Genomic DNA, 25,265 nt, shown 5'->3' on the forward strand with positions numbered 1-25,265 from the left:
ATTATTTAAAATATATGCTCTCCATCTCAAATGACTTGTATTTTGCCCCTGTACATCATGCTTTCCCTGATAACAACAGAGTCGTGCCGGTCATCTATGTACCTCCATTCAGGGGGAATGTTTTGAATTGAGACCACGTGACTTCCGGTCTGGAGCGGAAGTTCGTACATAGTTAATCGGGCCTCCTGCCCCTAAGCTTTCTATACCTGGTCTTGGCTTTCAATTAACACTGTTCTCGAGATCGATAAAGGACAAACAGTGGTAATTTATAGATCTACAATTCTTTCAATTCAATTCTTCAAATTGCAGCCCAATAAAGAGGAATTGTCATAAAAATTTTCGTTATATAAAGACGTTATAAACAGCGGAAAAAATATCCGGCTTTAAGACACACCCTAATTTTAAGTTCGAAAATAACGAAAAAAAAAATCCGAAACAGTATAGTATTATTACGTTTTCAAGCGTGTTTCATTCATAAATAATTGTGATCAGAAATGTCAGATATTTGTTTGTATAGTGATGAAACTGTGTAACAAGAGATGAAGACAGAGGATGGGGAGAAACCCCTGAAATTACATTTTGAGATTCTTATTTCCGATGTTGGTTATATTTACGGTTGCAGATTTTAATGCGACAGGGTCATGTTCTCTTTAACTTAAAATTGGAAAATGGATGTTGGAACATCAATCTTACTGTTCTGAATTTTTTTTTTTGGTTAAGATTTTATATAAAAATCTAAAAATTTATGACCGGCAACGAGCTTTGAAACTTTTTCTTTTTTATTGATCCATTCTCCTGCTTTTTCTACAGTCTTTTCTTTAAATTTAATGAATATTTTACTATTAATTTAAATAAAAACCCCTTCGTCTGCATAAATGGAGTATTCAGACGTTGTGATAGTGGTTTTGTAATGGGGCAACGTAACACATAAACGATTTAACAAGAGATACCTCCTGGGAGTACTACTATGAGAAACTGGCCCCTATTTAAATATTAGAAAAGTGAAGAAAACCAAAAAATTTCACAGGGACAGCCTAGGTGTTAACCCGCGACCAACTATAATTTTCAGTGGTGTTACGCATTGAATAATCTTATATAAAATACCATTATTTCACGTTAAAAATAATTTTTAATTATTTTAAACTAAAATTACAAAATTATATCGCAGCATTAATTTGAAGAGACCAGAAGTTATATTATATTCTTGCAATTTTTCAAATGAAATGCATAAATTTATTCGAATATTCGTATTTAATATCTTAGAATCGATGAAATACAGCGAGGACCAACAGTTATATTATTTGTGTAAGTACGAGTAAAATCAGGATTAAGTAAAATTTATTTCCGTAAAGATTTAAATAAAATAATTATTTTATTCCTTAAGTCATTAATTATTCAAAGTAGAATCTCGCGGGAGAAGACATTAGTTGAATCTTCTAACTCATTCGAACTTTTAAAGATGTAACCGGAAACAATTTAACACGGATTATTAAAATGAAAACTGGTGTCTCTTTAATTAATATATTATTAATTACAGTAACAGATTGTCGCATATATATACATATTTCTTTTTGTTTTTCTAAGAGAAAAGGATAATAAAACCTTAAAATTATTAACTAAAAACTTTTGAAAGAGTTCACAGATGATTCTAAAATATTACAATTTTAATTAATTAGACGATCANGAGTCGTGCCGGTCATCTATGTACCTCCATTCAGGGGGAATGTTTTGAATTGAGACCACGTGACTTCCGGTCTGGAGCGGAAGTTCGTACATAGTTAATCGGGCCTCCTGCCCCTAAGCTTTCTATACCTGGTCTTGGCTTTCAATTAACACTGTTCTCGAGATCGATAAAGGACAAACAGTGGTAATTTATAGATCTACAATTCTTTCAATTCAATTCTTCAAATTGCAGCCCAATAAAGAGGAATTGTCATAAAAATTTTCGTTATATAAAGACGTTATAAACAGCGGAAAAAATATCCGGCTTTAAGACACACCCTAATTTTAAGTTCGAAAATAACGAAAAAAAAAATCCGAAACAGTATAGTATTATTACGTTTTCAAGCGTGTTTCATTCATAAATAATTGTGATCAGAAATGTCAGATATTTGTTTGTATAGTGATGAAACTGTGTAACAAGAGATGAAGACAGAGGATGGGGAGAAACCCCTGAAATTACATTTTGAGATTCTTATTTCCGATGTTGGTTATATTTACGGTTGCAGATTTTAATGCGACAGGGTCATGTTCTCTTTAACTTAAAATTGGAAAATGGATGTTGGAACATCAATCTTACTGTTCTGAATTTTTTTTTTTGGTTAAGATTTTATATAAAAATCTAAAAATTTATGACCGGCAACGAGCTTTGAAACTTTTTCTTTTTTATTGATCCATTCTCCTGCTTTTTCTACAGTCTTTTCTTTAAATTTAATGAATATTTTACTATTAATTTAAATAAAAACCCCTTCGTCTGCATAAATGGAGTATTCAGACGTTGTGGTAGTGGTTTTGTAATGGGGCAACGTAACACATAAACGATTTAACAAGAGATACCTCCTGGGAGTACTACTATGGGAAACTGGCCCCTATTTAAATATTAGAAACGTGAAGAAAACTGAAAAATTTCACAGGGACAGCCTAGGTGTTAATCCGCGACCAACTATAATTTTCAGTGGTGTTACGCATTGAATAATCTTATATAAAATACCATTATTTCACGTTAAAAATAATTTTTAATTATTTTAAACTAAAATTACGAAATTATATCGCAGCATTAATTTGAAGAGACCAGAAGTTATATTATATTCTTGCAATTTTTCAAATGAAATGCATAAATTTATTCGAATATTCGTATTTAATATCTTAGAATCGATGAAATACAGCGAGGACCAACAGTTATATTATTTGTGTAAGTACGAGTAAAATCAGGATTAAGTAAAATTTATTTCCGTAAAGATTTAAATAAAATAATTATTTTATTCCTTAAGTCATTAATTATTCAAAGTAGAATCTCGCGGGAGAAGACATTAGTTGAATCTTCTAACTCATTCGAACTTTTAAAGATGTAACCGGAAACAATTTAACACGGATTATTAAAATGAAAACTGGTGTCTCTTTAATTAATATATTATTAATTACAGTAACAGATTGTCGCATATATATACATATTTCTTTTTGTTTTTCTAAGAGAAAAGGATAATAAAACCTTAAAATTATTAACTAAAAACTTTTGAAAGAGTTCACAGATGATTCTAAAATATTACAATTTTAATTAATTAGACGATCAAATATTCTAAGATACAATACACTTCCCTCTTTATGACCAAGTTGTTTCCCGAAATACCGCTATTGAGCAAGCGTTATATACAATCGAACCTCGATATAGTGCTTTCCTGAATAGCGCTATATCGAGTAAATTTAGTTTATAGTAACACTTCGTTACTATACACTAAGTTTATGTACATTACTTTATTACAATATTACAGATAGTCTTCATTATTTTGTTACTATATTATACACAGTCTTCGTCACTATACCTCGCGTATTGTAGCCCTTATAGTAGTGTGGAATCGTAGAAGTTACGTTGATCATTGTTCGTTTTGCTATAGGTAAAGCATTGCCCTGAAGGAGGTGCGAATTCAAGTTATTTTGTTGGTACGAATCCACCACGTGCAGTAGATGACTTTGAAATCGTCATTACATCGAGAGTAGTGTTAAACTAAAGACCTTAACCGATAAAATACATATCGGGTGAGCCCTTTACTTAAGTGTTACATTCGATTTAACGCCGATTTCAACTGTGGCGTTAATTCGAGGTTTGTTGTAATGAAATACAGTAGATCCCCTATAACACTGTAGATAATTCCGTGTTATATGAATTCCACGTTGTACGAGTCACTTAGATTTTACAAATACGTGAGCCGTTCACAGCCAGGCACACGTATTTGTAAAATCTAAGTGGCTCGTACAACGTGGAATTCATATAGAACAAAATTATCTACAGTGTTATAGGGGGGGTCTACTGTAGTTTATCAGTTTTTTTTTTTTGTGTATTTCGTCGAAGGGAAGTTTTCTAATACTTTTTTTTTTTTTGGTTCTTTTCTAACTTTTTCTAAATCGATTTTATATTACTGAGTAAAATTTAATGTAATTCTTTGCCATTATAATCTCATTAATTAGTGATTTAGTGAGAAAACAGATGGTCGAAAGTGATTTTTGTTGTCGAAAAATAATTGAATTTGAAAAATATCTTTGAATTATATATTTCAAAAAATGCATATTTAACAAATAAATATTAAAATTACATTAAATATAGTTCATATTTTTGTGTTTAAGTAATAATTATTTAGATTATTTCTTCCGTATTATAAAGATAACAGTATTTTAATTCTTTATATACTTATTTTGACAAACGATAAGGTTTTCAATTGATTAATGGATATTTAAAATCGATTTTTATAAAGGTAAAATGTTTCAGTCGACTGAAATGGCGATTCTAATTAAGTTTTTTTTTTTTTTAATCAATTACTTATAAAAAGTTTAGTAACTTTCCCGGCAAGAGTTAAAACTGTATATGGCGCCATCTGTTGCAAAATTTTATTCAAAATTTCTTATATTATTAATTATTATAAAATTGTTTAATTTTTTGGGTAGAGACGAGTTGTATTTTTATTTTTTAAATTGTAAATGCTAATAACAAATAAAATCATTAAGTCCGACTCCACTTGAGATGTAATAGTAATACTTGACCTCCTTTTATCTTCCAACTCCCTCGACCTTTAACCTCCAAAATTTAATAGCATAAATCCTTTTAAAACACAAATCTCTTTGCAAAATTTCAGGAATTTTCGGCAAAAATCACAGGAGTGAACAAGAGCCACCCTCTTCTTACACTTATTGGCAATATGAGGTTGGAACGAGTGACTAAGACGAGTGCGTCATACTTATGTCATTATTAAATTGTGACGTAACCGCAGTCACTATCGTGACGTACTTGCTTGATATTGCATCCCAACGCGCTTATTTTATTATTTTTGTGAGGTTAAAGAGCATTAAGGGTGAATTATGATTTCTAAGCAGAGAAAATCGTTCGTGATGGTCGACGAAAAACATTATTTAACGTATTTGGTAGCCGAAAATAAAGATAACATCGAATGCGACTAATTGTATTAACATTTCTAAAAGGAAAAACATAGGGCGATATGAATTCTGTTCGTACATTTGTAAGTATATTGTATATTATCTTTAATATTGAGTATAATAACAAGTCCATATTTGTATATAAATTGTCTAACGTAGGTTTTTACACGTGTAAGCACCATCAGCTGCAGGTATTCGCTCGTGTTTCTCTTCAGCTGCGACTTTTTATATTCTTCCACTCCTTTATTAACCGCTCTGGTGTTCTCTAACAAAATAATACAAATATTTTTTGTTATATTATATATATACAGTCAACATGCACACGTGAAAAATCCTATCAGTTACAGAATTTACATAGAAATTTGGACTTATTATTATATTCGACAGGTTGAAAATCCTTAGTAGCATTTGCCAATCTCAAGATAAAGATAGAGAAACGAGAGAGATAGAAGTATATAAGTATTTTGTTCCTCTTTACTCTTTTATTCTAGGAATCAATCAGCTGTAAAGAACAGACACTATTCTTTACAGCTGATTTATTCCTAGAATACTTTCTGTAAGTTCAGTATCATAGACTTAGATTATGTTCAAAGACGTATTGTGTATTTTAAGCACCCAAGAGTTATACATATATAAATACCTTCCGGGCAAAAAATATATATGATTTATGTTTTAATACCTGGAATTAATGATTTTCAATACTAACACAAATTTAATTTTTTTTCTAGCAACTTTTCTAATTTGTATGTAGTTTTCTGCCTTACTCCTGTACGTTCTCAGTAAATCAATCTTAAGCTATTCTTTACGATATACTTTCGTACAGAGATGAATAAAGAATAAAGTGCTGCATAAGGTACAGCCATTATATAAAGTATATAGGCTCACCAGTCGTATAATTCAGTTCTAATATTTTCAAATTTAAAAACTATTTATCATATTTTTAATTTATTATATTAATTTTAAAGTAAATTGTATAAGAATAATCGTTATAATTAAACTTTATATATATTGATAGATATAGGTTTTCAAGTATCAAGATAGAATAGATTTCTGGGAAATTTTGTGAAGATAATAAAGTATAACAAAGAAGAGAACATTGAAGACAAAGTTCAAATCGAAGATGACACGGAAAGCGTTGAAAAACATTGCTACAGGTACATACTTTATACATTTTTCTTCTATTGTTTCTAAGTTAAAATACAATCGAGAATAATAAAAAATTAAAATATTAAATTGGGAAGATATTAAATATAAAAATGTATTTATATTTTAAGTTGGAATTCTTTAAGTAACGTATAAGTATACACGAGACCCACTCTCGTCGTTCTCTGTATAATTTATAAAACTGGGGCTTTTATAGGGGCTTAGTACAGAATCTATATAATATAAGATCTAGAAAGTTAATCTATGCAATTTTAAAAGTATAAAGGTAGAAAAATATGTGATAAACATCAGAAGACATGAAGGATCTCTGATCGATCTCCACGCTCCTATCTTGATTATATCATAAATATATTTATTATCTTGATTATAAATACTTGTATAGAGTATGTGTAGTGATTATCAGTAATGTATAAAATCCATTTCGTGCCGTATTCAGTACACAAATCACCATCTTAAATTGATTATTTCGTTTCCATTTTCTTCCTCTTCAACAGATTCTTCTTCTTATTCTCTGTTTGCACGTACTGTACATTAGTACACACGCTACAAATTATGCTGCTGATTCAGAATTTAAACAAATTTTTTACGAAATTATATTAACAAATCGAAGAAAAAATAAAACAAGATAATGATAATCCTTATTTTTTTCTTGAAAATTTAATTATTTGAAGTTTATAAGAATGTTCTTAGAATAAAAAATAATGTAAAAAATCAAGAATTATAATTAATTACACTGAACTAAAAATATAAAACAATAATAAAAATTGATTGTTTCTTTATTTTTTTCTTTATCTATTTTATGATATATCAATATAATGTCTTATATTCCATGATTTGTCAGACAGCACTTAAAAATATATATATATATATATTTCGAGACTTGTGATCAGTTTAATCTATCTATTGTAACTGACAAATGGTTTAATGTGGGGGAAAATGATTTTTGTGTCAAAAAGAACTATACTACGCAGTAATAACTGTTATTTTTTAAAACTTTACGAAACTGGAAACGGAAATGATTAGGATTTGGAACTGAGACATTTCATCATCAATTTGAAACTCTCTAGCAATAGATAAATAATACCAGTAGTTGTATAGAAGGAAAGTTCAGATGAAGAAAATAATAAAGATTTTGAAGCGAAATCACTACAAAATCTTTATAAATGTATTTTTGTTTTAGTGAAGAAAAATAATACAATGTGACATTATTTTTATTCTTCTTATACATAAAAAATGTCTTCTAACTACTAAGAGTAGAATATTTCTAGTCATATATACAATATATATATATATATACTCTGTGCTTCTCTCTTCTCTCTCTCCAGTCTTCACTCTCTTCACATTTCTCTCCTCCTCTCCTTCTTCTTCTCTTTTCTTCTCTCTCCACTCTCTTCTCTCTTCTAGTCTCTCTATTTATTTAGCGAAGAGAGAGAAAATAATATTTTCTATTTTATATATGAATATAAAATAGAAAATATTATTTATTTACAAATAATATTGATAGAACAGAATGCATTTAAAATTAATTGAATTCACTATGGATATAGGATGTAGAAATAATTAGAAATCTTTTTAACTTACAAGCAGTAGGAAATTGAACAGAAAAATGAAAGTTAAAGTTATGTAGATATATACAATGAATAAAAGAATACTTTATAATTATTTTAATATTAATGACAAGATATCGCAGGAAATACTAATAAATAAATATTTTAGGTTATTTACATTTTTTAATTAATAAAAAGCTGTTTATACAATTATCACTTACCTTATGTGCGTTCAATTATACGACTCGAGCGTTTAATTTTAACGTGATATTATCATAACAAAAACTTTAAAATTTTATAATAAATATGAATATTTATTATAAAATTTATTCATCATTTATTTATTTATATTTATAATTTTAATTCAGAAATTTTCCCCTGAAAGGTGTTAGATAGATGACCGGCACGACTCTATTGTTAAAGGAAAAGTATGATGTACAGGGGAAGCCAATAGTAATTTGAGGTGGAAAGCATATATTTTAATTATTATAAAAAAAACAATTAATTAATCTATGCATTTACCTTATGTATATATGTCTATATATTTATATAAGATACCTGAATATAAAGGTATATATAACCAGACCTCAGAATAACGCCAATAACTTATGTAGGCTATATTTTAATATTTCTTTTTTGTTACATTATAATGAATTTTTATTATATGTTTTAAATTTAGTGCATTTTAATATTAATTTACTAAAATAAATACAATATATACAGAGTATATATGTATAAGATACATAACGCATGCCTACGAGTGTGTGTGTGTGCCTTATTTTATGGAAGCGATACGAAAATTGCAGTATAAATTATTAAGAATTTTTCATTGTATTATTAAATATGTAAAATAAGTGACAGGAAATGTTATATTTAAATATGATTTGTAGTAAGCTTAGTTACTTCGAAGGAAAAAATTCTCTTATAAAATTCAATGTTGTTAAAACCAGATTGGTTTGCCAGAATCATTAATCCTCCATTTCATTATTCTCGCTTATTACGTTACTACCGAACCACAGCTCTTTTCAAAATATATCATTAATCATTGGGATTCTTTATCAATAAGTCATCCATTTTTAATTCTTTCTCGAATTTATCAATATTATTAGTCTAACGTATTTCATTTATTAAAGAATGTGCAGGTGTAAAGCGAACTATTAAGTAAATTCAAGAATAAATTCATAAAGGTTCCTTTGTTTACAATAGCGTAATTTTAATTTACTATGACTTTGTTTTAGTCACCCAAATGTAATTTTAGAACTGTAAAACGTGACTAAAACAACGTTAAATCAGTGCAAAACTTTATAAGGTAATATAAAATCTAACAATGGCCGAAAATAATATATCTAAGTTTATTCATTTTATCAGGAAAGAGAAAAAATTAATATAAATTTTCCACTGTAACAAGAAATGAATTTAAATATAGACTAGTCTTTATAGACAAGTCTCATTCCTTGCTGCTTGGGCTTGCAAATCAATGTCATAAAATCATAAGGAAAAGCAAGAACATTTTATTTTAGATATTAATTTTATATTGAATTAATGTGAAATTTTATATTCTTTCGTGTAGAAGATAACAGATTAAGAAAGGGTTGAATTGGATTAGTAAATAAGGCAATGCAATGTATGGACAATCTGTTAAGAAATTGTCTCTCAAACCAGTTTCCATAGAAGAAAAAACCACTGATCATTCCTAGCTAGTTTAAGACTCATTAAAAAGACTAACCACGTGGAGTTTTCCATGTTTTCTCACGTGTCTAACACCTACATAAAGACCAGTTTCTCTGGATTTGATAAATGGAATAAGATAATGCAACACGTGGGCTATCTGCCAAGAGAAATGTCTCTCGGGAGGACTTTCTATGGGGAAATTGGCCTGTATTTAGGAATTAGACAAGTAAAGAAACACTGGAACTTTGAACTTGAGGAACTTCATATGGCCATCACGCTGGTTAGGCGCAAATCCACCATCATCTACTAGTGTTTAATGGTGTTATCTTCTCGGTCACTGATGGGCATATTAAGAAAGAATTGCAAATAATCCATATTGCGCTTTGGCTAAATAATTTTAAAGTTATTTTTTTAATTCTCTATTCATCTATGCATAGTTTACAATATGATAACGTTGATAATATTTTTAAAAAATGTAGATTCTGATAGCAAGTAAGCGAAATCGTTTTCTATAATTACACATTTCAGCATTTGAACTTTCGTAATTCGCGAAATTATTGTAACGTGGTAATAAAATTTGTGCGTACTTAATAATTAAATTTATTACATGAGAATTTTTATAGCTTTGAACTGAATTAAAAGATAACATTTTGCAAATTTAATAATTTAGCTTGCTGTTTTCCAAAATTTTCGGATTACCGCCCCTTAGAGTGAATATATTTCTTATATATATTGTTCCAAAATGAATTTTTGTTCTCCTTTTCAACACCCTCTTGAGTTTTCTACCACCCTCAAGGAAACTATAGTACCCATTTTGAGTTTATTTATTGATTTATTTGGTTACGACAAAGCAACACGTAAGCGAGGGGATGCCTCCTGGAAGATCTTTTATGGGAAACTGGCCTCTATTTACACGCTACAAATGTGTTGGAGATACGCGAACCCACGACTAACTACCAGTGTTCAGTGGTTTATCCATTCGTCCCCTTTGGAAATCACTTTTCAATATAAATCTCTTAGCTTTCATCTTTTAATAGTCATATATAATATACAAATGCTTAATAAAAATCACCTATCAGTAAAGTTCAGCTTCAATTTGATAAGGGGTGAGAGCGGTGGTAACATTAGCTCAGACTTATTGAATGGCAGCATAATACTGAAAAGACTTGATGAAGCACTCTTAATTATGCAATGTAAATATTCCCTAATTAATAAGATGAAAGATAAACTAAACTTTTTCAACTAAATATAGATTTAATATTGATTTATTTTTACTTTTCCGTCTATTATAAAACAGAGGTAAATAGTTGTAATCGATCATCTCGATTCCTAAAAATAAGGTTTGAAACTTTTAAAAATTATCTCTCTTATTTCTTGAAGCTCTTAACCTCGGAAATTCCTACAACAATCTTTGTCAAATTTTTTAAAAATATCTTTTATTTGTGTCCTTATCTAATATTTTCATTATCGGCCAAGAATAAATAATGATTTAAGCCAAGAATTTGTTTATATACAACATTTTTTTATTTTAGAAAATGATAAGAAATGAATGGATTTGGTTTATTTGTATACTGCACACGTGGTCGATCTCCCGGTAGGACTTTCTATAGGAAACTGCCCCTATTTAGGTGTTACAAACGTGAAGAAAACCCTCAAAACTCCGCATGAACCTCCCGTTTAAAGTTTACGAAAATAATAAATCAGTTTCGAGTCTCTTCTAAACTGTCAAACAGAAAAAAAGTAAAAGAAGATTTCGAATTTAAGAATAAATAACTTCCCTCTGACAGTGAAAGATTTCTTTTTCGTGATTTAGATATAAATCTTATAACAGAAATCAGGCGATATTCAAGTTTGTTGCGATATAAAATTTAATAAATGTTCGACGATTTCAAGGATCTTAAGCAGAATCGCCATTTTACTTTTCATGTAATATTCATGAATTTTATAGTAAATTCTTGTAAAGAAGATGTCACATTTATTTTCTCATTTTTTTTGAATGAATTGATCAACTTTATCCAGATTCAAGTAAATGTTAGAAAAATGTTACCTCTTTTCCTAATGGGTAGATGGAAATTCCAGTCAACATTTAACATTTTCTTATGGATTCTAGAAATGGTTTTATGTGGATTTTCCTGTAGAATAAACAAAATGTTTTATTTATATTAGAAATTTCAATCTTTATTATTATTTATAGAGGAAAAATATTGTAAAATCGATGCGAAAACATATTTAACCGACCGTACCATAAGCGTAATTTCATTTCAAGTATTTATTCATAAGGAGATTTTATTAATTATAAAAAGTTATATTTCCTATTAGTATAACAAAGTCACTGCTTGGCAGTCTGGAAAAATAAAGGATAATCCTATTTTCTGATGATGAGTGTCACGTAGTAAATCTGGAAAACCCAAGCGTTTAAATGTGTTAATAACACAAAAGCTCATGGCTTTCCATCTTAAATTGGGATCAATAAAAATTTTTGATTGCCTTAATCTCTTTCTTTTACAAGTTTTAGAAATATTTTAAAGAAATTGAGTGGAATCGATTCTTTCCTTATTTATTTTAAAATATAAAAGAATCCAGCAATGAGTTGCTTAACTTTCCCGGCAACATTTAAAACTGCGTGTGTGATGCCGTTATAATATTTTATTTTAAAAAAACTTTTTATATTTTTATTTATTATAAAATATCAAAAAGCTTAATTTTGAGAATAGAATGGTTTTTATATTTAAAAAAAAAAAACAAATTTATAGTGCTAATAGCGAGTAAAATCGTCACCCTACTCGAGATACAGCACACGACTCCGTTTATCTCCCTATCCCCTCGACCTTTAATCACCAAAATTTAATAGCATCGATCTCCCTAATACATGAACCTTTCTGCAAAATTTCAGAAATTTTCAATAAAAAGCACAGGAGTTATGAAACTTCAAAGTGGGTGGATAAAATCATGCCCCCCACATACAGGCTAACGTTCATACATACATTTTAAAAAATCTCCAAATTTTTTGCATTTCTGGACGTTTCAATGTGCCCTGAGTCCAAAAATGTAAACGTTTTGGATGACCGATTGCCATATTTTCCCTCCGTTATATAATTATAACAGATCCAGGAAAGTAGTGTAATTGTAGTGTAGTGTAGTGTAATGGGGTGATCTTATGGCTACTCTTATGGCTTACTTCATGGTTCTAGCTTTTTGTGTTTAATGTTATTTCTATTTGTTTTGTATATATTCTGGTTTATTTTGATTCGAATTCTGCTAATTTAAAAGGGTTATTTTAATAAATCTCTCGTGAAATAAATTGATATTTTTATATAATAATATTTATATAAATATTTATTTTAATTTAAAATATTTCTCAGATTGAAGAATTTTATAACTTTTTTAAAAAATATTTATTCTAAGTACAGGTTTCTAGTAATAATTTTATGCCCTTTTCATCGATTCTTTCTGTCTCTGTTGATAATGGCCATACGTTTCTTACTCTAGAAATTTTCAATCTTTCACTAAAATGAAAAGATAGAAAATGAAAAATTCTTCAATTTTTATTTATTTTTTTTCATTTTACTTCTTCGGAAAATAAAGAACAATTCTTTTCATTTTAACATCGTAAAATGTTAAATCATGATACATTTCTCTGTTTAAAATATCTTATAGTCAATACCATAGAATCAGTGGCGCGTTATAACTTCATGGGGCCTAGGCAAATTTGAATTAGGGGAGGTCCCATGTACAATGACATTTTTCTTCGAGGGAATTTTTTGGGAGAAATATTTTCTTATAATAGAGTAGTTTGGGGCATCTTGTTGGTGGGGGCCTCAGGCAATTGCCTTTTTTCGACCGCGCTACTGTATAGAAAGTATGGTAAGTATTTTAATTAAATGAAATATTTAATGCTTCGAGTACGAAATTGTTAATTTTAAACTCATTCTTACCTGTGGCATCGAGAGGACCTCTTTTTATCAAGCCCATTATGGGTTCGTTCAGGCCTACAATGGAGAAATCAGGTGATGAGGAACGAGCCGATATATCTAGGACCACCCCCGAAAAGTCCTGGGGTTTTGTGATTAATTCACAAGCATTAGAAGGTAGCTAGAATAATTTTAAAATAAATTCATATGTAGCTGTGAATTTTTATTATTTTTATATATAGTGGACCCTCAATTTAGGAGATTACGATATAACATACAACAGACGTAAACAAAGGACCAAATCCGATTGTTTAGAAATATTCGTCGAAGTAAAAAATACAGTATTTGAGAATGTTAGACTACGATTGTAAGTGTGTGAAATGTCCGCTAGGCAGAGAGAAAGCGCCTGCAGCTATTACTTACGTCACTTCTTGTAAGCTTGTTATTTGTTTCTCTCGTATTTACTTTGTTCTACGATAAGGTTTTGTCTCTCTATACTTGATTGTGATGTACAACGGGCAATTGACCTTATTGGACTAGCTCTTTCCCTTTTTAATCCGTTATATCGAGAGTCAAAAGTGTTCCAGAAACTCGTTTATCCGAATCGCAAAGTATAGTAATGTTTAAATAAAATAAAATTGAATTTAGAAAGAAAACTGAATTGGAATGTTAAAAACGTTTGCTATTTTATAAAATGGTTTAGCGTCTTTTCGGTGGCAGCATCTAGCTTTATGAATTGTCTCGAAATCGTTGTTCGTCCTCTTTCTTCTTTCTTCTCTCTTCTTCTTCATCTTTCTTCTCGTTTCTTCGTCTTCTTCATCTTTCTTCTTCTTTCTTCTTTCTTCTCTCTTCTTCTTCATCTTTCTTGTCGTTTCTTCATCTTCTTTCTTCTCCTTCCTTCTTCTTTTTATGTGTTTATTTACAGGTAATATCAAAATGTTGTTGCTAATTCGATATTTCAAGTCAGTCAAGCTTCTTTGCCATTTTATCTTTGATTTATTACACTGTAGTAACTTTGCTATACTTTCTGGATAGCCTGTGTTTGGAAACTTCTTATCAGAATAATCAATACATCAGACTTGAATATTATATTCAAGCTCAGACAGTACTTCTTAGCAATGACATTTGCCCGTGTTCCGGCATAGAGAAGATACCAAAATTTAATCTTTCACGTAAAAAATTTATTATGAAAATGATATAAATTTTATTTTCTTTAATAATTGATGAAAATTTTATTTTTATTTATTTTATTGGTTTTATTCATATATTATAATAGATTTGGAAAAGAATGAGGCCTTACAACTGTGATCGACAGTTCCTGATTATATTAACTTTTTATACGGTAAAACCTGTTTAACACGGAACATAATTTTCTATTTTGGCAGGTTTTCGTTAATTGACTCTTCTAAAGAGTTGGGAAGAAAAAAGTTGTATTGTCATAGCTACTTTTCGGACAATGAGAATACAAAGAAAAACAACTGATAAGTGAACAACAGCCAGCAAGACGTCGATACGACAAGTTACAGCGTTAATTGTAATTTACAATTTAGCCGTGGTTACGCCGAAAATTCCGCCATGCACAGGTTTTGTAATGCAATTGGCTGTCAGAAAGTCTTCCTTCTTACAAAGAAAAATGTATTTTTAATTGTTTTATCTTTGTTGCTATGACACAGTTCCGTTTTCGCATTAGACAAGTTTTTTTCCGGTTTATACGGTATTAGCATTTTACAGAGCAAATCGTTTCGTATCTAGATTTAGTTTTTGTTTAGGTAAGCTTCCTTTGTGTTCTTTACAGTCCGTTTTAGATAGGTTTTACTGTATTATTTATATCGAAAAAAATTCGTTTAAAAATCTTCTTAAGGATGTTTACCTCCTCTATTCTTGATAATTTGAAAGAGAATGTATGAATTATGGTGCCATATTTCAGTAAATCTTCCTGTAAATCCCTCATTTAAATATCATTTTATCTGATTCTAGATCTTATTAATCTTCTATAACACTAGAAGAAATCTGTTTAAATACAAGGAAACTATAAAATTTCAAATATTTATTTTTATTCGATTTTTTCTCTTTTTGAGTCTTTATTCTTAAAATTAGAAAGAGAAAAGGATCCTTATTGTCTATATCCTTATAAAGTTGAATGAAAGTTTTGATGGAATGAATAAATCATGGTAGAACTTTACACGAATTATTACAGATTTTTGAAGAGATTACGTACTTATTATTATTTTTCGAAGATCGTATTTTAAAATATCAAAGATCACAGCTCTTTTTTCCACTCTTTTATGAGACTGTGTCATAGCAACAAAGATAAAACAATTAAAAATACATTTTTCTTTGTAAGACATGAATAATGGTAGATAATGATAAATATGGATAAAGTAAATGGGAAATAGTTTGATTTATTAGAAGGATATATCAAATTATATTCTACCCATTTTTCTAGAATACTTTTGTGCTTAAATTTGCAAGAAAATATGATAAAACCATAGAAAATAATAACAAATTTATCGTAAGAAGAGCAATGAAAGAGGATGCAAAGCACAATAAGATCATCTGGGGCGTAGAAGTCTTGGGGCCTTCTATATAATTTTATAACATTATAAGTTGATAACGTGTGTGTGTAGCTATAGAATTATTTATAAATTATGATATACAATTGTAACGTTAACATTGCTTTATTTTTTTTTCAATTTCGAGCCTCTCAAAACTCGAGGCCCCACAGGCATATGCCTCACGTGCCTAGTGGGTAACTCGACACAGGTAAAATACAGGATATTTCAGCAGGTTTTTCATTCCAAAAGTACTAAACATGTATTGATTTTGCTAATGTAGTTATGCAGGAAGTCATGCATGGAGAATAGGATGGAACCTTTTTTGTTGACCTTAAAAATAATTTTCGAGGTCAACAAAAAAGTTCCATCCTATGTAACTACATTAATAAAATTAATATATCTTCAGTACATTTTAAATGAAAAGGGAGTTTTAACTCGGTGTGTATATTAATTACGTGTATACTGTAGGAGTTTTTATATATTGAAATGCTTAAAAATTAATAAATATTTTATATAAGCTAATTGTTATAACAGGAAACAGGAGTTTCTGTCGAAAATTTCTTACAAAAGAAACACATTAAATAAAGAAGTGCCTACATAATGTATAGATAGAAAAATCGAGCGATAAAGGAGTAAAGGGCAAAGATACAAAGGCATAATAACAAAAGAGATTTACGAATAATGATAGCAAAGACGATAAGAAATTGTCTACAATACTTACCTGTATAAATAAATAAAGAAATATATAGATTACGTGGGATAATTTTAGACAAGATCTATAAATATTGAAAACGAACGATAGACTATACTTATGTTTATGCATTAAATGTAATTATTTCTATGATATATTATACATATAACCGCTTACTTTTTGATTTATTTCATTACATATATATATTTTAATAAAATAATTTCCTTAGGTTCAGAATAGTGTGCAATCCTACGTCATTCTGACGTCATACTTGTGTATTTTTATAATCACCAAGCGTAAAATTACGTCAAATTGACGTAACGGTGTAATATATTTTCACGATTTTTAAGAAATATTTTTAAATTGATTGAATTTTTATTTGTAGAAAAGTTGAATTTAATCGTGCGGATGAATTTACTGTGAAGATTCTTCCGTTTAATTCGGGAATTTGTATTTTTATGTCGCCATCGGTTTTTGATATTTTGCCAGTTCTGTAATTGGATCTTTGTTTAATTAAATGTAGTTCTACAACATTTTTCAAAGCTTAATTAATAGATTAAATTTGTTTGGAATAATAAATGGCAAAATAATTAAGCTTATTGGAATTTTAAATAATATCTGTGTTTTTAATTTTAAATTCTTATAAGTTTAATTTTAAAATGTAGAAAGAAAAATTCGTTATTTTCAATCATTGGCATTTGGGTTGAAATTTTCAAAACTCGCAGACAAATAAATTCCCACTGGCATCCGTCTGTCTGTCTGTCTGTCTGTCCTTTCTTAATCTCGAGAACGGAGTTAAATAGATAACCGGCATGACTCTATTGTTAACAGGAAAAGTATGATGTACAGGGGATCTAAAATTGCGAGCATTGTGACGAAAAATTGCAGCCCGGCATTGTGACGATGTCACAATGAATAATAACGCGATTATTTTCAAAAAGATATCAGAAACGAACCTTTTTAGTATTTATTTTCTTCCAAATCGTTTCTTATCACGTGTATTAAATTGATAAATTTGCATTGTATCAGACACATTCTGGGTATCTGGTCTCAAGTTATGTGAGTAACGGCATGCATCACAAGGTACTTAATCCTTCGTTGAGACCATCCACTGAACGAGTTCCTGGGTCGAAGCGGGTTTTTTACCGCACACCTTTATGTTCAAACAACAATGAAACACTGGATGCATCAATCAAATACTGTATAATAAATCATGACTTCCCCACAGTGCTTATTTTTAATGTGTGGTCTTCGGGCGTGTCGTTTAATTTATTGTTGTAATAATGGCTGAAAATGTGTGTTTTTATGTAATATACAGTACATACAAGTAAACTGAAACAATATAATATTATTGAAAGATGAAACTAAGGTCGTAATGAATTTCATTGGTTTCTGTAAATCACATTACTTGTATTAAATCAAATAATCAATCAAATCAATACGGGTCATCGAGTAATCGAAATTAAAATATCTATATTTAATGCTGTTTAGAGAGATATTTAGCAGTTCAAATATAACAAAATTTGGTATGGTGACATTTCAGGACATTCATAAGGGGTTTCCTTAAAAATTAGTATCAAAACTCATTACTAAATGACACTTTTGGCTCTGCAAGCAACAGATATTTTATTAGTACAAGACACTCATGCTATAAAGAGAACATTTCTGAAGATGAAAGGTATAAAACCTGAAGGCTATGAACGATGTGTTCAACGTCCAACCATAATTTGACCTCTAAAATGCTTCCGCAAGCAACATGTGATCCTGTCGACTGAGCCAGTAAGGTTCATAACGGAGTAGTGAGATGTCCCGAGTTCAAGTCCTTCTTTCCACTTCGAATATAATGTTACGGTTCGTTCGAAAGACACCTTACTATAATGTTTAGTTCTTTATTCACAATTATATACAAGTTGCACACTGAAAACTACAGTGATCCTCTCTTCTTCTGCAGTCCAGATGAGGCTGTTTTCTTTTCTTTTCGTGGTCCCTCATTTTAAGGGATTCTCAAACCATTACGGAGCTGAGCCAATAACTTCCTGTCTAGATCGGAAGTTCGTATATAGTTATTTAGAGCCTCCCGTACCTAAGCTTTCCATATCTTGTCTCGATTTTTGTCTATATAACTCCGTTCTTGAGATTAAGGAAGGATAGATAAGAAGACAGACAACAGTGGGAACGTATAGATCTGCAATTTGAAAATTTCAGCCTTATTACGACTCAGAAAGTGTTTATAAGAATGAAAAATCATAAAAGTTGCTATAGATATTAAACCGGGAAGAAAAATTCGGAAATAACTCATAATTAAATTGCCGATAATTCTGCAAACTTTTGCAGTAAACAGTTAAATATAGAAGTATATTAAGTGTATACTACACAATGCATTAATTAAGAAGCATTTAATTCACTTCACAAGAAATTTAATTAAGAAACATTTAATGCGCTAGACAATTAAGAAACAATTAAGAAATTGTTTCTTAATCGTCTAGAGAATTAATTTTAGGGGAGAAACTTTTAAAAAAAGTACCTCATTTTTTATTTTTAATAATAATTTTTAAATGTTTACCTTTTTTATACGTTGCAGGTAGAAATATCACTTATCGAAAGAGTGTTTTGGGTGGGCTAAAGGGCCCCGCGGGAGGGCCTCTTAACCCTCGCTAAATGGTTGAAATGGTTAAAGGAAACCTCTTCAGAGGGAAGATATTATCTTATTTTGTGAGAAGATATAGCAGCATGCGTGCAGTGTACTTTTTTTAATTGTTTAGTGTTTATTTAATTGCTGTTTCTTAAAGATTTTAATCGGGCCTCGCAGTTGCTAAGGCCGAGTCTGTTTATAATACAGCTGCAGATCGTGGGCTAAAAGTAATTTAGGATACCACCAGAAAAGATTTACTCTAAATATAATATGGGCTACCAGCGGAGAAATGAACACTGGTTCATAGTCATGAGTTCGCACCTCGCCAACGGTCTGGCCACGTGGAGTTTTCTGATTTTCTTTACGTTTGTAAAGCTTAAATATGGGCCAGTTCCACCATAGAAAGTTCTCCTGGGATGCATTCTTCCTCGGCAGTTCGCCCATATGTCGCATGGGCGTATACAGACAGACAAACTAAATATAGTACGAATAACGTTTATTTCGGAAGTGAAAAAAATTGATAGATAAGATGAAAAATATTATAATAATTAAGTTAGCTAAATACCAATATTATAATAAAATAATTTTTTTCGGTATAGGGCCTTAAAAGCCGAGAGAGTTCTGAAGCTACAAACATAAATGAATCTCTGTTACTGTTTATAATCATTTATAATTCAGTGTTCCTAAAAGAATATTATAATAAGCAATTATTAATAGTCCATTAAAATACTTTCCTTATAAAAATTTCTATGAACTCCAATTCGGGGGGATATTTTATATGGTATTAACATATTCTTTAAAGTGCTTGGCACACAAAATACAATATTTTTCACGCTATTTTACGTATTAAACATTAAATAAATCTTAAACAAAAAGTCAGAAGAATATTTCTCGTTTGGAATTTCCCATTTTCGTGTTGTTTCCTCGAATGTACAATTGTATGAAACGTCTAGTTCACTCATTCGTGTAATTTGATCTAGTTTTCGGATTCATTTGATTAATCTCCAAAACATACAGCTCTTTGCAGAATTTATTGTCGTCCTGAATTTGTCCAAAATGGATTAGTCTGACCCGCATCGATGTTGGTCAACATAGAACGAAAGCTAGAGAACAAAGAGAAATTACTCGTGCAATCGAGAGGACAAGGATCAGTTATGAATTCAGATTCTCCAAACACCTCAAAATAAAATAAAAGTTTTAGCTTGTAAATTAATGATTTGGCTAACAATTTCCATTGTTTAAAATATTCAGACAGGGTCCTAATAGTGCAGAAAATTGCCGGTACAAATACTATTTTGGGCTCCCTTTCTGAGATCTGCTTATGCAAATAACGTAATGATATCGAAGTAAAAAGATAACCTAGTATAAATATTAGCCTATGGCCAAAGTTATTTTATTATTTGGAAAAAAAATGATCAGAAAACGAACAATTTTTTAATGTTTTCCCTGAAATGGGCCCCCTAATGCCCATAGGCTCCGGAACGGACCCCGGCTCACCCCTTTTCGTAACGAGTATTTAGAAAATATTTATTATATTTTCTGAATATTTCTAAGCGAATATAGATTATTTACATAATACAGCATCAATTTACATTATGAGATGAAACTTTCATCTCATTAAGGATAAATAGGATGTGAACGATGAAAAAGTATTGTCACAGTTTTTTACAAATAAATAAGCACAAAATTATTTTGGACACGAAAGAATTTTTATTAGTCAGATTATTTAAACATCCTAAATCTTTTAATTACGTTAATTAAACGTGATAATTACAAACGAGAAACTCTACAAAAACTCCATTCCTCATTAAGTACATTAATTTAGAAGTTTTTTCCCTGACATATCTCGTTTTCTTTTGATTAAATTCCATTTTTACTCTTAATGGTTTCCTAACGTTTGTTCATCACATGTTTTATCTCTCTTGTTTATTTTCCTTCTGTTTTTTCTTATCTCCTTAGCTTTATTGCTCCTTATTAACTTCGTCGCTAGACAACTTGGCACTTTCCGTCTGCCGAAATCTTTTGATATATAATAATCTTTTTTTACAAATAAATATTTTTTGTTTGACATAATATTTTCTTTCGTTCTCTTCTGACCAATCTCTTTTATCTAATTGTTCTTTTTGTTGTTCTTTTATGCGCATTCTTGTAACATTTGCCATTTGGTTATCCTTGCTGTCTTGTTATTGCTTTGTTTTTTAACGTAATATAATAGAGGACACACGTAACACTATAAAATTTAATTTGAATTACATCGATTGCAATAATTATTTATTGTTGGGCTACAATTTTCAAATTACAGACCTATAAATTTCCTTGGTATCCGCTCTCTATGTCTGTCCTTCCTTAATCTCGAGCGAAGAATTAAATAAATTAAAATCGTGACTAGATATGGAAAGCTTATTGGTAGAAGGCCCCGATTAACTATATACGAACTTCTGGTTTGAACTGAAAATTACGTTATTTCAATTCAAAAATTTTCTTTAGTACGAAGTTAGATGCCAGGCATGACTCTTGTTAACAGGAAAAGTATGACGTACAGGGCAAGACACTACTAAAATCGAGAGCATATATTTTAAATTAAATAAATTAAAATATGATTAAAAATTGAAACCCGACATTGTAACGATATCACAATAAATAATTTCTCGTTAAAATAGTACTTGAAATGGTAAAGGTGCCAAGAATCCCAGGAAATTTTTAATGGATTATATGTTAGGCCCCGTTGCGGGCCTGCCCGAATACGAGACAGGCCCGGTTAGCGACCACAGAGAAAAAAGAATTTATTCTTTGCGACCACTTCTCTGTGGTCGCTAACTATTATCAAAAATGGCTTTGTTTATAAACCGTGACGAAAGCTATATATAATGCGCCCATAGTTGCCGAATGGATAAAACCGCTGGGCACACGCAGTTGGAATTGAACACTTCCACTTAAAAATAGAATCTACAGACGTGGGTTCGTATTTGAGAAGAATTTTTCGGGCTTTCTACACCTATACATAGTCCAATTTCCTGTAGCAATTTCTCCCGTTTGATATCCACTCTTGGCACATCGTCCGAGTGTTGCATTGCTTTCTTCCATCAATTTATAACGAAACATTAAATTGTATATATATATATATATATATATATTTATTTATTTATTTATTTATTGTAGAAATTTATCCAATAAAAACTAAACATATTTCTTATTTGACAGGATGTAGAACCGCTCATAGGTGAAAATCGTTCCAATGTTTTTCCTCCAGGATGCCTGAGAAGGAATCGGATGGTTGCGCACAAGATGAAAGACAGGCACGGTCGATTGCATTAGAGAAGGCATACGTTCACGATGTATATGATCAGATAGCACCGCATTTTACTGACAACAAATATCAAGCTTGGCCTCGGGTCAAACAGTTTTTGTTGGACTTGGAACCGGGAAGCATTGTTGTCGATATCGGTGAGTTGAAAATTTCATTTAATTTTTATTGAATTTATTTCCTCTGGCAATCTTTAGGTCTTGTGTTTTGTGTTTTTATTGCTTCTAAAGAAACCATGTCCAATATTTAATTTATCTGATTTATCTGCTTAAAATAATAACAAAATAATAAATAGAATTAGCCGTTTCTTACCCAGAAATTGAGCGTAGCATGTGTAAATTACGCATATGCTACGTAATTTTTGTCCCTCGAAGCGCCACGAGTTCCCTAGTGATGAATTTTCTAACTAAATTTTTTCTTCGGCATATAAAATTTGGTTGAGTCCGAACTGCTGCATATTTCACATACAAAGTTAATTAGAAATAATTTAATTACAATTTACCCGGTTAAAATTTAGTATTTATAAAAAAAATGTCGAAAAAAGAACAAATATATATATATATATTTTTTTTTTTTTGAAGAAATGTACATCTCTTTTTTAGATTTATTGGCATTTTAAACATAAATACTCCTCATTACAATAATACATATTTTAGATTGTAAGTGCTTTCAGAATTTCTTACATTATTAACTTTATAAGTAGATTATTTTTTCCTAAATATATTTTGTATGAAAACAGCTTAAAATTGCTTTATGACAAGAAATAAAAATAGAATCAAGTTTATTGTCATGTAAAAAAATGGAAGGAAATTACATAAAAGCTTACAGAATTACTGTACTTTCTAATATAATTGAAAATAACATTTTCTTCATATTTTTCGTATTATTTTTGGTTCTTTGTGGGCACTAAGTGGACCTTTCTCCCTACCCATCGCTGGTTCGGCCAAGCCCACAGTGGCCTCTCCTTTCCTCCTCGGGTTTATCGACTGTCCGGATTCGATCCTGGATTCTCCAGAGTGCCATTTTTTTTAACATTCTCTAACAAATTAAATATTAAAAGCCTCAATTAAAATTATCTAAAATTAATTTTTTAATTAATTGCCTAATGTTTTACAACAGAAGCGGGATTATTTCGTATTTTTTAAATTATTTTTTTCCTTAAAAATAAACTTATTTTCTTTTTAAAAAAAGAAGAAGAAGAAGAAGAAGAAATTTAAATTTAAAACGAAAATTTATTTTTATTTCCATCTTATTTTATCAAACTTGTAATTGAAGTAGTCAAAACTTCTGTATGCTTTTTTCTCTATCTTGGAAGTAATTTTTTTTTGTATGTAACGGGCATACAGTTTGTTACTTTTAACAGTACAAAAGTGTTTTATTTCAAATTCCAAGTTAGTATACAAGCTTTCTTTGACATAGAATATAATAAAGCTAACCCAAGGGTATAATTTACAAGCATTTTTATCGAGCAAATAAATAAATAAATAAAATCTAATGGCACGCGTGACTCCTTCGATAAACGCCTTTATAAATTATGACGTTATATTTATATATTTTTGTCATTGGAATCAAGGGCTTTGCCCACTTTGGTCATTTACAATTTCTGGACGATATATATATATATTTTTTTCACGTTCATTATAAAAATACCAACGAAAGTTTATCTGCAAGGAAGGAGATTACTGGATCATTATGCGATGATTATAGAAAAATTTTAGCTTTTTTTCCTTGCAAAAAACAGTTTTACTTATCTACAACCATGAAAAATGTTTTAGGCCGTTAATGGATAGCCTATGACATGGATCTTTCTTAATAATACCTAAAGACATACATAATGCGATTTTTTCTTTGAATTAGATAGCACCTGTAGGTCGTAAATGGTGTAAAGTATAGCAAAAGCTAGATAACATCTATTTTTGATGGATTTTTAACGTCTTCATTCATTCCATAATTAAGCCAACTAATGAAAGTTAACGTCCATAAAACCACCAAAATATGTAATAAATTATAATCTAGATAAATGTTTAATCGTCTTTCGAGTGATAAATTTAAATCTGGTGATTTTTAAAAAATGCCGGTTATTAAAAGTTATGTTATTCGCGTATAATGCGCACTTTTACAAATACTTTTTTTTTAGTATTTTACATAGAAATTTTTATGTATTTTTTAATTAAAGAGAAAGATTTNTATATATATTTTTTTTATCTCCTGTGTTCTTCCAATATTAGGAATATTTGTTAGATATTTATTTTAGTTAAAGTTATATTTGTTTTCTTTTTAGATTCGCTGATAAATATGTAACTTTTTTAATGAGAAAATATTAGAAAATTATCTCATTTCGATGGTATATCAGAGAAGATAGATAAGGGAATGAACGTGACCTAGTTTCGAGTTTCGAGTAAGATATGTTCGGAGAGTCATCAACTGACATTAGAAGCATCTGTTTTATTGACAACGTGGAGGTCAATACAGAAAAAAATATAAAAAAAATAATAATGTTTATGCTGTTTTTCTGTTATTATCGGTATTTTTGCAACTGGGAGTTAATTTAGAATAATTAAAATTCGGTTAGAGGAATGAATATATACAATAACGTTGCTCGAACTTTTGGGGTGGACTTTAGTGTTGGTTGTACCTTGTACGGTATT

General features: G+C 29.8%; 1 protein-coding gene across 3 annotated transcripts in view; it reads left to right on the forward strand.

The window, feature by feature from the left end:
- Positions 1–25,265, forward strand: part of LOC111625160 — a 112,408-nt gene that overhangs the window by 78,241 nt on the left and 8,902 nt on the right. For all 3 annotated transcript variants that reach the window (XM_023368230.1, XM_023368220.1, XM_023368212.1), the window contains exons 3-4: positions 6,158–6,296; positions 22,515–22,757. In XM_023368230.1, the coding sequence (XP_023223998.1) occupies positions 22,565–22,757 (193 nt within the window). In that variant the 5' untranslated portion in view covers positions 6,158–6,296; positions 22,515–22,564. The remainder of the gene's footprint in view (positions 1–6,157; positions 6,297–22,514; positions 22,758–25,265) is intronic.

Source organism: Centruroides sculpturatus, unplaced genomic scaffold (genome assembly GCF_000671375.1).
Source record: "Centruroides sculpturatus isolate CEXI.00-Female unplaced genomic scaffold, Cexi_2.0 scaffold77, whole genome shotgun sequence".
NCBI lineage: Eukaryota > Metazoa > Arthropoda > Arachnida > Scorpiones > Buthidae > Centruroides > Centruroides sculpturatus.